At 46.6% G+C, this 13,509-nt stretch overlaps 2 protein-coding genes across 3 annotated transcripts in view; both read right to left on the reverse strand.

Moving 5' to 3' along the window:
* Positions 1-739: 739 nt before the first annotated feature.
* Positions 740-8,111, reverse strand: C3H6orf136 (chromosome 3 C6orf136 homolog). The gene is made up of 6 exons (XM_063122260.1): positions 7,939-8,111; positions 5,129-5,656; positions 3,956-4,044; positions 1,647-1,847; positions 1,255-1,324; positions 740-1,117 (listed from the first exon to the last, which is right to left on the reverse strand). Exons 1-6 carry the CDS (start codon positions 8,065-8,067, stop codon positions 959-961), a joined length of 1,176 nt encoding a protein of 391 aa, XP_062978330.1. The 5' UTR covers positions 8,068-8,111; the 3' UTR covers positions 740-958.
* Positions 8,112-10,294: 2,183 nt separating this feature from the next.
* ATAT1 (alpha tubulin acetyltransferase 1) overlaps positions 10,295-13,509 on the reverse strand; it is a 30,986-nt gene continuing 27,771 nt past the window's right edge. The window contains exons 11-12 of one of the 2 annotated variants that reach the window (XM_063122269.1): positions 11,984-12,038; positions 10,295-11,153 (exon numbers count right to left, since the gene is read on the reverse strand). In XM_063122269.1, coding sequence (XP_062978339.1) covers positions 10,799-11,153; positions 11,984-12,038 — 410 coding nt within the window. In that variant the 3' untranslated portion in view covers positions 10,295-10,798. Of the gene's footprint in view, positions 11,157-11,983; positions 12,039-13,509 lie in introns of both variants that reach the window. The other variant, XM_063122267.1, reaches the window with a different exon arrangement.

The following is a 13,509-nucleotide window of genomic DNA, read 5'->3' on the forward strand; positions in this document are numbered from 1 at the left end:
TTTGTTGCCCTAGCCAGGATTTGTCTGGCAGACGATCAAATTAAACTGGTTTGTTTTCTCAAGCCCTGGGTTGTTCACCTCCTCCCTCGCCCGCTTCTTCCCTGTATCCTAAATGTATTTGAGGTACTGTAGTACTAGCTTGTAGAGCAGCTGTTCTTTACTAGTCTTGCCTGCTGAAACAAGCCATGTTTCTGGGTTCACACGCAGAATTTGCAACCCAACACCAAACCATGGGTTCTTTGTCCAGATTGTGGTTAACAAACCACGGCTTGTTAGTGTGGAAGCATTCACACGTCATGACGGCCCAGAATTCAACCCATGTGTTAACCTATAGGCTAGCATTATATGCAAATAAGGTCACGAAGTCAATCCTAGGTCTAAATTAGCACTACAGCAAGTTTCCATGGGATTCACTTTTCAATGCAAAAGTTGCTGTAAAGCTTTTGCCAGGACAGGCCATCCTTTATGCAAAGTGCAAAGTCTTGCAAACCATCTAGCCTGATCCCTGCCCTTCCCTTGCAAAGAGGGGATAGGATGCCTATGTGGAGCATTATCCTTAAAGCCCCCCCCTAGGACAATTCACAGTACAGTCCCCATCTCTTCCTCTCTGTTCCTTGATTGCCTTGCTGAAAGAGACCAGAGTGCCAAAACAAGAGTTGCCTTTTCATGAAGGGTGAAAAAGGTCGGATGAATCAGGAGCCACCTAGCTTAGCTGAAAGTTAACTAAGAGCAGCCAGACTTTTTCAACATAAACCTTTTTATTATATACAGTTTAAATTACAACCATCTTTACAGTGCTTGCTGGTGCCATTCACAGCAGCAACATGAGGCAAGGCCCACACTATTTATACAAGAGGCAACATGGATATACAATGAGCCACTAGTGGCATCCTCCTTGCCACACTCAGGTGCGGTAGACGAGCTGAGAGAGAGATACTAGCAAGAGGGCAGCTGGGCTTCAGCTATCCCTACAGCTGACTGGTGTCCCCTGCTGCTTGTCAGCCAGAGCCAATAAGAACAGCAGCAGTGATGGCCTCTCGTCCGACAACCCCAGGCCCAACAAGGATGCTACAGCGAACTTTTTCAGCTTGTTCAGGGGAGGCTGGGATGGCATGAGCTGAAAGGGAAGAAAATGGCAGGTTAGCCTGGCAATTGGCGTAACAGCACTTTCCTCCTTGTTAAGACCCAAGTGATGCTTGGGCAGGATTGTACCACCACCTCCCGCTGAATTAGTATTCATGCACTGGAACTCACCTTGCTGACCCTGTGACAGTTAATTAACCCTTGTGAATTTAGGAAGAAAGTGGAATAGGCATCATAGGTTCTGAAAGAGAGATTTTTAAAAAGTCAGGCAAAAGACACATTTAGGTGACTTCTTTCAACGATACAGTAATAAACAAATGGGTGCCTACTGGATGTCTTCTCTTAGGGCATCCTAAAAACTTGGGTCATTTTGACAGCACTAAAACCACACCCTAAGAAGCAGAATACACTGTTCTAATTGTTAGAATTAGAGGCCTTCAAGAGGCAGCTGGACAACCATCTGTCAGGGATGCTTTAAGGTGGATTCCTGCATTGAGCAGGGGGTTGGACTCTATGACCTCATAGGCCCCTTCCAACTCTACTATTCTATGATGCTATCTCACCTGTAAAGCTCGCTCTTATCCTTCTTGTAGAAGCGGAGCAGGAGGACATGGAAGGGCACCCCTGTAATCCGCCACCGGGCTTGGACGCTCCAGTTCTCCGGGTGCTGGGTTAGATTCAGCACTTCCATGCGCAGAATGGCAAAGTAGTTCCAGGCCACAAAGCGGCAGAAGGCCAGTGCCAGCTGGTACATGGAGAGGCCACTGGTGAGGGAGGCAGGAAGGTGAAGAGAGAACAAGGCTCCGATTAGGGTGGGAAACTCTGGTACACATATCACAACACACGCTATCAAGTGATAATATCACCAAGCGTTTCCATACATAGACCTATTCCCTGCACCGGGGTGGGGGGTGGGGAGAACATGTGGCCCTCCAGATGTTGTGGGATTCCAACTCTAATTGGCCTTGACCATTGGGCAATGGGAGGTGGAGTCCGACAATGTCTGGAGGGCCACATGTTCCCCAGTCCTGTCCTATACTCATTTCCCCTCTTCCTAATCTTCCCTCCAGATGGGGAATAACACAGTTCTCCCATCCCAACCAAGGCAGACATCAATGGATACTGTTGTTTTATACTGTTTTTTTATATATTTGTGATGGTTTTAAATTTTGTATACTTTTTTAATGTTCAGTTTTTAACTTTTGTAAACCGCCCAGAGAGCTTTGGCTATTGGGTGGTATATAAATTTAATTAATAAATAGAATGGCACATCCTGAACTTCCATCTTTTCCCTCCCCTTCAAAACTTTGGGACCTATCGACAGCATTTCTTCCCTTTGAGTCAAAACTGGTACAGTTAAAGCAATACCACGATCATCTGGAAAGGTGATGCGAACGTTTCCCATCCTTTCCCCCCACCCCTCTCTAAAGTCAGCAAGTGTTCATAAACATGTGGGAAACAGGTACGCGATCATATATGACAGAGACACACACAGACACTGCCTATAATAAACAAAGTAGACATTGAAGGCAACTAAAGGTCTTGTCAGGATAACCAATAATATAAACTAACAATAGCAATAGTTTGCAACATCTCAGTAATCGGCAATAAGATCAGCCACTAAGTCAGCACAGACACAGGGCTGAGGGTCCAAACCATTCCCAATTCCTCTTGCAACATTTTCCCAGCCAGCCGAGGCAAGACTGGATTAATACACTACAAGTTCCCTATACTAGACAGGAGATAGAGGCACAAGGTTTAGAGGCATGTTTAGCCTGGAGAAGAGAAGATTGAGGGGAGACATGATAGCACTCCTCAAATACTTAAAAGGTTGTCACACAGAGGAGGGCCAGGATCTCTTCTCGATCCTCCCAGAGTGCAGGACACGGAATAACAGGCTCAAGTGACAGGAAGCTAGATTCCGGCTGGACATCAGGAAAAACTTCCTGACTGTTAGAGCAGTACGACAATGGAATCAGTTACCTAGGGAGGTTGTGGGCTCTCCCACACTAGAGGCCTTCAAGAGGCAGCTGGACAAGCATCTGTCGGGGATGCTTTAGGGTGGATTCCTGCATTGAGCAGGGGGTTGGACTCGATGGCCTTGTAGGCCCCTTCCAACTCTGCTATTCTATGATTCTATAAGGTCCTTAGCTAATTGGATAGACCCATGAAAATTCCCCTTTTGAGTTTTTCAGCACCTCAGGCTCGACTCCAGGTGGCCCATCTGCTGAGGAGAGTTTACTGCCCTTGAACAATATCGTGCCATTTGCCAACCTTCGTGTTTTATATGACAGGGCAGGGTAGTTAAAAGGTCAGAAGATTCCCCGCCCCCCAAAGAAGGTGAGGGGATCGATAGAAAACAGTGGGAAGCTTGGAGTTTGGGATGGGGGGGGGGTGTCATGGATCTTCTGCCTGCAATGAGTGCTGCTTTGCAAACATGTGGATAACATCCACAGACGATGACAATGCTCTTTAGCCAGTGACACATGCTATGCTATGCAGCATTGGCTGCTTTCTGGGATATCCAGACACAGCAGTAAGTTGCAGTTACTGTTGGCATTTTCCCCACAGGCAGAAGCAGAACATCTTTGGCTTTGCAGCAATTAAATCTTTTAAGAGACTATTTTCTTGCATACCCTTTAGGCACCCCACAAAACATTTCCCCTTCATCAGGAAGTGGCCTTCTCTAACCTGGTGCCCTACAGATTTTTGTGGGGACTACAACTCCCTTCAGCCCCCAACTGACATGGTTGGTGGTCAGGCCTGATGTCAGCTAGTCCAACATATCTGGAGCGCACCAGGTCAGGGAAAGCTGAAGGAGGCAATCCAGCCGGCAGGTGCCCCCCCATCCTCTCCTGTCCATAGGACTGACCGTGTTCTCAAATGCAGAATCTCATTGATGAACTCGACATCCTGAGAATACATTCCAAAGTTGTGCACCTTCAAAAAGAAGTTTGGTAACTGGAGGAACAGAAGAAAGGACAGTGAACAGTGAGGAATTCTCAGCCCAATTACAAGACTCCCACTACTACATTGATAAAACTTCCCTTGGTGAGCTCTTGGGCCTACATTTTACCCAACAAAACTGAAACAAATCTTCAGTAAATTCTAATGCAAAATGTGCAAATTTAACTTTTAATATCTGCTATTTTGACTCCAGTTTTAGATATATGGGTAAGCGCTGGTACTGACATTTCTGTAAGTCCCAAGAGACTCACGCATCTCATGGGAAGTGTTCTGCACATGGATAGGATTTTGCTAAGGGCTGGTTGCAGCTCCTGAGTCCCCACACTCCCAGGAGGGGCTTTTCAGAAGGCTGTTGTGGGGAAGGGGGAAGTCCAGATGTGCGGTCCCCAGCCTCTTAGTGGTTTGGGTGTTCCTAGCCTCAGGCTTTAACGCACCCACAAAAGACAGGCTTTCAAGACTGAAATAATTCTCCATAATGTCAAATGCTAAACTATCTTGCTGGCTTTCAAATTTTATTGCACCTTATTATTAGAATATCCTAGCTTTAAGGGTTCTACTCCTTCACTGAGTGACTTTGGGCCAGTCACTGACTCTCAGCTTAACCTACTTCACAGAGTTCTTGTGAGTATAAAATGGAGATGAGGAGAACCATGTAAACTGCATTGGGTTCCTTGCAAGAGGAAAAAAGGCAGGGTATAAACATAAACATCATCATCATCATGATGTAAAATCTAGTCCAGTCATTTATCCTGACTGGCAGGAGATGTGTGGGACCATGTAATCCAGTATGTGTGTTACTTCTTGACCTGTTCTACAGCAGGGGTGCAGAACCTCAGGCCTGAGGGTCCAAATCCCCTCTGCAGAGAGTAAGAAACCACACATAGGCACATAACGCTCCTGAGAACAAGAGGCTCTTTGCTTCAGAACAAGCTGAAAGGACAGAACCCAGCCTGCCGTGCCACTCCTAACCCATACCGAGTTCAGAATAAACTAGTATGTGTCCAGGAAGTCTTGCAGCTCCAGCTTTCTAGAAAGAAAAGCACTAAGTCCCAGAATAACACAAGACACATATATGTACCTCGTCCTGCAATTTCTGATGTATGGTGGCGAGGTGCTCCTCCATGCTAGGGTCGTTGCTGCCTGGAGAACGGACTGGGGAGGGGACTCCAGCAGTGGCCCGGAAGGATGCCAGCGGGCCCAGCGCTACCTCAGGAGCCTGGTAAGGTGATCGGTACTGCCAGCCATGAAAGAGGCTGTGCAGAGAGTCCAAAGAGGCACCGTCCAGCCCTTCGCTCTCCCGCACTACAATGTCATCCTCTTGCCTCCCATTCACCAGGGTAATGGCATCCTCCATGCCTTCTGGTGGGGAGAGCGCAGCAGGACGGGGAAGAGCCCTGGTCTCTAGAGTGGGCATCAGCGGGCGAAGCCTGGCTTTCGGTCTGGTACGGTTGATAGTGGCAAAGTTGCTCCCAGCAGGGGTGGACAGAGCTGGGAGGGCGGTGGGAGCTTCCAATGGCATCTTGGTGAACAGGGAGTGGAATGTCGGGCCTATGGAAGCAGGAGGAACAAGCCCTGGAGGCAGTTTATCCCAAGAGGCATCCAGGTCCTAGAATGAAAGGAGAAGACATTTGAAGCCAATGAAATCTAGATTTTTAGAGAAATTTATTATATCCTGCTTTTCTGCCCTTAGGGTTCTCAAAGCAGCTCACAAGAAGTTGATAAATTACATAACATTGTATTAACCAGTAAGTAATAATATATGCAGCAAAGATGTGAAGTGCACATAGCCCTGACAATAGCAGTCCTGTAAATTTAGAGTCCCAATAATGGGAAAAAGGCGGGATATAAATAATAATAATAATAATAATAATAATGTGTGGCTTGCTATAAAGTAGGAGTTGGGAATGCGGCACCTGCGGACACACTGGTACCAAAGTCACAAATGCGCCCAGAGGCCCCAAAAGATTGTCTACCCCTGCTATAAACCAAGAAGAACAGAACATATAAATTGGTCTGTCATCTCTATGACCTTGACGGAAAAAAATACCCTGAACAATCATTCTGGGGGCAAGAAAGCCCTTGATGCAAGGCAACCATTCATAGGCAAACGTATTAGGCTGAACAGCCCCTGACCTCCAGTATGCAAAGGGTATGTCTGACAGAGTAAATCTCAACTGAACAGAATCAAAACAAGACGCACACTAAAGGTAGAGAGACTATCGAATGAGGCCAGAGTTCTGGAATAGCTGCTAAGTTTAGAGGCCCATAGTGAATGGCCACCAGAAGACAATACGCAGAAGATGGAAGCCATTCTTAATCTTAGCTCGCTTTGCTAATTTCAATAACCTTGGAGATTAGGGACTAGTGCCCTGGTGAGCAGATCAATTTTGCTGGTGAGGTACTTTAAGAATCAGATGGTAGTCACTGGTATGCCAATACCCCACTTTTCACTTCCAAAGTAGCACATTAGGATGTCCTGTACCCTCAGCCATCACTCTCCCCTTAAGGTCTCAGCCTTTAAAAATGACAACCTTCTGGCTTGATAACCAAGAAATAGCCTTCATAGGACCAGATTTAAGAACATAAGAAGAACCCTGCTGGATCAGACTGAGGGTCTATCTAGGCTAGCACTCTGTTCACACAGTGGCCACCCAGCTGTTGACCAGGGACCCACAAACAGGACCCTCCCACTATGGTCCCCAGCAACTGGTATACACAGGCTTTACTGCCTGGGATACTGAAGGTAGCACGTAACCATCATAAACCGCCCAGAGAGCTTCAGCTATGGGGCAGTATATAAATTAAAAAATCAGGGCTAGTAGCCATTGATAGCCTTCTCCTCCAGGAATTAATTTATCTAATCCCCTTTTAAAGCCAGGGCAAGCAGTTACTAACCTAATGTTTTTAGTTTCAGGGCAAAAGGTAGTCCGCATAGAATTCTAAGGAGAACAAGTTCCATGTGCCATTTCCCATGCCTTTTGGCTTCCGTTCCTGAGGCCAGCTTGGCATTAAGCGAAGAGACAGGTGTTGTATCTATTCCACAGCCCGGCCATATTAGTTAATGCCAATTCTTATATAAGCACAATAGCTTCCTTGTCTTGTGATATACAGCAACTAGCACAGAGCCGGTGCACAAGAGATGTCCACAGCAATATCTGGGGCAGAATTCAGTATCCTGAAAGTATCAGCTTTCTAGTTTTGTTAATGAGTACAGGGTCTTGTGAGTTCTGTTTTTATTATGGCATAAGCTGTCAAGAACTTGAGCACATTATCATGCACTCTAGTCCCCAAAAGCTTGTCCAATAATCATCATCATCTTTAAGATACCGCAAGACTATTTTGCTGTGTGATTGTTAGTTTGTATAGTTCTAGGATGCACTGCTGAACCAGACCATCCTAGAGAACCATCTTGTATTGCACAGTGGCTGACCAGACACCTCTGGGAAAGCCCAGAAGTATCACAGATAACTTTTGTGGGCTCAGCATACACGAAAGATGTGAAGGCCTGGAAAAATATATTTGGCAAATCTTTTTTGGGGAAAAGGTTCTCCTAGGGGGAGGGAGACCTCCAGCCTTGACAACTCTAGTATACACAAAGCCCTGGAATTTTCCAACTGTTCCAATTCCTGCTTCCTTGTTCAGAGCCGGGTCTCCACTTGCATCTCACGTCACCCAGCAACCTCCACCTACCTACCCCGCCTCTAAGGTATCTGCTGCATCTCTATACGACCCAAGAGCCGAAGCTCTCTGCAGGGGTCATTCCCACGACCCCCATGCATGCTCACGTGCTCCCCGGCCGAAGCAGCCCTGCCCCATCGCTGCCATCTCCCTGCAACGGCACCGTGATCCAGAGAGGATCAGGGCCACGTGGCCACACCCCTCGCTTACCCGCGGCCGCACCCGGTGACAGCACCGCGCCGAGTCGCCCTGGGCCAGCCGGAGCCTGCCGCTCCCCTCCCATCTCCAAGGGCACCGGGGCCCCAGGCGCCCGGCCACCGCCCGGCTCCGCCGATACATGACGCGGACACAGGGCGGCGGCGGCGACACTTCTCCTCCAGCCCGCCTCCGAACACACTCGCTCCAGCCGGCTAAGCCACGGCGCCTGACTGCGCAAGCGCGGTGGTGTAGTCTCCTTGACTGAAGGAGGGCGACCTGCGCAGGCGCACGCATTGCCGCTCCCTCGAGCAAGTACGATCTCGGAAAAGTCCTTTTATTATTGCGCCTGCGCGGTGAGAAGATCGGCGACCGCTCCATGCGGTTACGGCCTTAATGGTTCTGCAGCCAGACTTCCGGCTGTCTGCTGCAGAAAATGTAGAATCCTCCATATGCGGGGCAAGAGTGCTGGAAATAGAAACGAACCAGCATGGAGGGTTGTGTTCAAGATGCCAGTCTGCCAGTTAGCTAGGGTGACCATATGAAAAGGAGGACAGGGCTCCTGTATCTTTAACAGTTGCATGTTGTTTATTCGTTCAGTCGTTTCCGACTCTTCGTGACTTCATGGACCAGCCCACGCCAGAGCTTTCTGTCGGCTGTCGCCACCCCCAGCTTCCCCAAGGTCAAGTCTGTCACCTCCAGAATATCATCCATAACAGTTGCATAGAGAAGGGAGTTTCAGCAGGTGCCATTTGTATGCATGCAGCACCTGGTGAAATTCCCTCTTCATCACCAGAGTTAAAGCTGCAGGAGCTATACTAGCATGACCAAATTTAAAAGAGGGCAGGGCACCTGCAGCTTTAACCATTGTGACGAAGAGGGAATTTCACCAGGTTCTCCATATATACAAATGATACCTGCTGAAATTCCCTTTTCAATACATCTGTTAAAGATACAGGAGCCCTGTCTTCCTTTTCATATGGTCACCCTAAGTTAGCCTTGCTCTTTTCCAAGATAGACTGCTTCCACGCCACGTTTTCTGTTTTATCCCCTCCAACAGTCAGCTAACATGCTTGACTGCTGAGCTATTTCCCCCCACTCCCTCAGGATTTCCCTCCTGCCCTCCGTATGCTGTTGGACTACTTCTCGCATTATCATTGACTACGAGCTCCAGGTTTTTGAGGGCCCTTGGGCAAGAAATCCTCAATGGACCCTCTCTCTCAACCAGATTTCTCATGACCATTATCATCCAATGCTTATGGGACTCATAGTCCCACACATCTGGAAGACACCAGGTTGAGTTAGGCTGTTTTCCTCAAAAGTAAGTGCCACTAAGTTCAGTGGATCTTACTCCTAAGTAAGTACATAGAAATGCAGCCCTGTCTTGGGCAAACTATTGATTTCAATGGGATTAGGTGTACTGAACCTCTCCAAGGGATCAGACTGAATCAGATCTCAGTAGTCCCCTCCCCCCATTTCTTTGGCAAATCATAGGATCTGAAATGGGAGTGAAATGTTGCTTTGAATGCTTCCATCTGGTTGACGTTACCAGAATGAAAAGATAAGTGTATTCTTCGTTTATCATTTATAAACAAAAAGAAACAAAATCCTACACTGATTACCAGCAATGTCATTGCTGGCTGTGTCCTTTCCCACACTAATCAACAGTCCACCTGCTTTGTTTTTCTCCCTACCATAAGTCACCAGAGTTCTACCCCAAGGGCCAGAGTGCAGGCTTGGTGGGCAAGATAACTTTCGGGGGAGTGGGCACACAGATTTCAAAGCACTGCAACAAAAGGACACTCTTGTATACTGCTGCCACCCTTGTCTTGCATGTGCAGACTTCTGATAAGAAAGCGAGGGCTGAGTAAAAAAACTCTTTTGTTTTCACTCTCTCCACCGGATTGCTGGTCAGGCCAAGACTTCGTTTTATTCTCCTGCTATGGGCTGGGGCCAGCCAACACATTCAAAGACGATGGAAAGAAAGCTACAAAAAATATGTCGTTGCAGATGCGCCTAAAAACTGTGGTTGCCTGAGCTAATTTAGAGAGCAGGACCAACTTGGAGTGATGCTGGCATGGTCAAGCCTCATCAGCAATCCCCAACACATCATAGGAAATAATCTGCAATCCCTACATCTTAATAGCTTCTGCAAATGGCACTCATACTGTAGGGGGGGGGGGAGGGGAAGGTAACTTTTTGATTTTGGCATTTAAATTCTACATTTAATAGCACATTTAAGATTGTTGTATAGGTGTATCTACAAATCCTTCAACACACACACACACACACGACACATAAAAACTGATTACAAAAGTGATGCAATGTGAACTAAATGACAGGGTGCAAGGAGTTGACACAATCCAGTCTGTAAACTCAACAATTAGTGTTTTTACTGGTAATCTTCTTAAGAGCGCTTCAGAATCTGAAGTTACCTCTGACAAATTTCAACAAGCACTTCCTTTAAATCAATCCTAAAATCTCTTCTTTCCCAAAGTTTTGTTCTCAAGGTCTGTGGTATCTTCAACATACCACAGAATCCCCAAATGGGTTACATTGAATTTGAAACAAAAAACAAGCTTCTAAAATTTGAATAAATGTTTTCATATACCTCAACTTCCTGAGCCAATGTGACAGGAATTTCTGTAACATTTTGCCATAATTCAGTTTTGGAGTTCAAAATGTTAGGTGTAAAAACATTGTAGTGAAATTTGGCTGACATTTCAATTTTGTAATACCCGCGTTTGGCATTTCAATTTTGTAGCATCCAAGGTAATCCTACTGGCAAGATATGAGGCTAAGCAGACTTCGTACTCCCCTTTGTAATGGCAAGATTGTCTTCTTGACTACAGCCATGATATCAGAGTCATTCCTCTCACCAGGGTCTGGTGTTGCGATACATATATTTTTGGTGGATTCTTTTGGCTTCGTAAGGACCCCCTGCAATTGTCCAGAGTGGCTTCATCTGCCATGGCCTCCCAAGGACATTGTACCATCCCTTGTTCTGCTGCAGGGGGATCGTAGCCACATGACAGTCACTTTTGCAAGAGGGATGGCTATTTGTCACTGCTAGATCACCATGGTCCTTAGTCCTTTCCGGAAGGGCTGGAGCAGCAAGAGACTGGGAGTCCATCCTTTGAAGTGAAGATTCTTGCTGAACTGTCTCTCCCAACTGGCTGAGGCTGGTTGGTTCTGAGTGGCCTGGATGGCTGATGGCCGCATTGTCTGGCCTACTGGAGGAAAAAAAATGACGTCATCCTAACAGATTGGGGAAGGTACAAGCGTCACATGGCTAATGGTGGGAAGTATACTTGTTTTTTATGCAGTGGTTCCTCTTAAGTCAGGGGTGTTGAACCTCTTTCACTCGGTGGCCGAATTCAATTTTCAGAGAAGCTCTCAGTGGCTGTATTACGGTGGGGGCCAAGACAAAAATGGGATGGGCCCAAAAGGAAAGGGGCGGGGCCAAAATACCTAAAATGTCAGCCTATTTGAGCTTCAAGCTCTTGCCACCAGTAATGAAACCTTGGAAGAGGCATTTCATCCTTTCAGAATAGAGAGAAAAACACCAAAAAGCTCAGAGACCATCAAACAATCAGTGGTGTAGAAACTGATTCAAGCATTTCAGACTGCAGGTAGACAATTTCAGTTCTGAATGACTGGAAGCTTTCTCCCTCATGGGTGAAAGGCAGAGAAGCAGTCAAGTTACACCCCCCACCTGCAGCCTGAAGTGGTACAGCCCATTCTATCACCTCATTCTACAGCATGCCTGTAGACCCAGCCTCAGGTACGGTTCCTCTTATTGTCAAGCTGCTTTGGAGGCCCAACGTCAGGCAGAAGTGTGAGATATAAATATTTTAAAGACACTAAGGGCACAAACCTATGCATGTTTAGACAGAAATGGGTCCTGCATGCTGTCTGGGGAATGCTGGTATTTGTGAGACTTCCCCCCCACCCCCAGTCTAAGCATATGTAGCATTGCATCCCAACAATATCAATTTGTGAGAGCTTAATATGTCCAAACAAAAGCCACACGGAGGAAAGTGGAAGAGGAATGTCTTACTGGCTTTCCGATCCCGTAGGCTTTTTGGGTAGCCCTGCGACGTCCTTTAGGTGACCTACAGAAATAGGAAGAAAACCAAGCACATAACACATTTGACTAGCATGGATGCGACAATATTTTCCTCACGCACACTGTCCTATCCCAGAAGGGCAGCACCGTATGTTGAAACTAAAAAGGGGGGAAAGGCATTCAGAGCTGTCCAAAACTGGCTCTTGCGCTGGAAGGCCTCTGAGGCATCAAACGTTAGCAAGTCACAAATCAAGTGTTAGCTCCACCAGTCGGAGACCCCACCATTTTCCATTGGCTGAAATTGCTTTGTACAAGCAGAGAATTTTGAACTGAGGACAACATTCAGTATCTTGAAAATCACCTCTTTTCAAAAAGAAAACATCCGGGCCAGCAATACAGTAAGCTGCCTTATGAATGGGCCAGATGAATTTGTCCATCTAGTCCAGTATTATTTACTCAGTGACAGAGTACCTGTTTTACATGCACAGAGGTCCAAGGTCCGATCCTTGGCACTTCCAGTTAAAGGATCCAGGTAAGAGTGATGGAAAGACCCTCCGCTGGAGACAGCATGGAGCTGCTGCCAGTCAGAGTAGGCAACACTGGCTAGATAGAGCAATGGGTTGACTCAAGAGCACAGAGAGTTCATGTTTTTCTTATATAAATTAGGCAAGGGCAGTAAAAGTCTCTGAATGGTGAGATGATCTATAGAAATATTAATTACTAAGTGAGTCCTGTAAGGACAAGGATCCTAAGCTGCATTGCCTCAGTCCTTTGAGATAAAGCTGGGTCTAAGTCTGGAAAAAAAACACCACTCAGTGGTGTAATGATAAATTTTGATGGCAGTCGCCACAGCCACGCACCCAAGGACAGTCCAAAATGGGAGGCAACTGCCTTGCTGCATATCAACAAACTAGGTCTAGGAGTTTACATCTACCAAGAGCAGGTCTTTTGTAAAGCTAATGGATCTTAATTGCCCATTCAAGCCACACACACCCCAAATACTTTACATTACAACTAAAAACAATGAATTGTTGCTGGGAAAATTCATTTCCCCCCACCCACCCGCAGCAACTGTGAGGATTGCTGCTTCTCAACTAAAATAAGAAGTACTGAGGCTGTGAACCCTGTTTCCCAAGACCTCCGGCCTTCTAGGGAGACAATAAAGAGGTCTGCTAAGTAACCCACAAAGTTTTATTCAAGCAATACACATCTCTTCCCATCTGAAGAGAGTCTAATCCTTAGGAACTTTCCTCTAGGCAAAACTATGCAAACTAAAAGAGACAATTGTCCTTTCAAAAAGAATGGAAAGCCCTTTCCCAGAAAGTGTTAACTTCAGAGAGACTGGTTCTAATGCAGCTTCTGACCAGAGATGCTAGCCAGGCTGACTTTCTCTCACCTTCCTTTAGCTCCGCCCGTTTTAGTCTGCGGCATACTCGAAGATCAGCTAGCCTTGAAGTCCCCCCCCCCTTGGAAGAATACTGACTTCCCATTGTTTACCTTAGAGGAGATAAACTCTG

Source organism: Elgaria multicarinata, chromosome 3 (genome assembly GCF_023053635.1).
Source record: "Elgaria multicarinata webbii isolate HBS135686 ecotype San Diego chromosome 3, rElgMul1.1.pri, whole genome shotgun sequence".
NCBI classification, from domain to species: domain Eukaryota; kingdom Metazoa; phylum Chordata; class Lepidosauria; order Squamata; family Anguidae; genus Elgaria; species Elgaria multicarinata.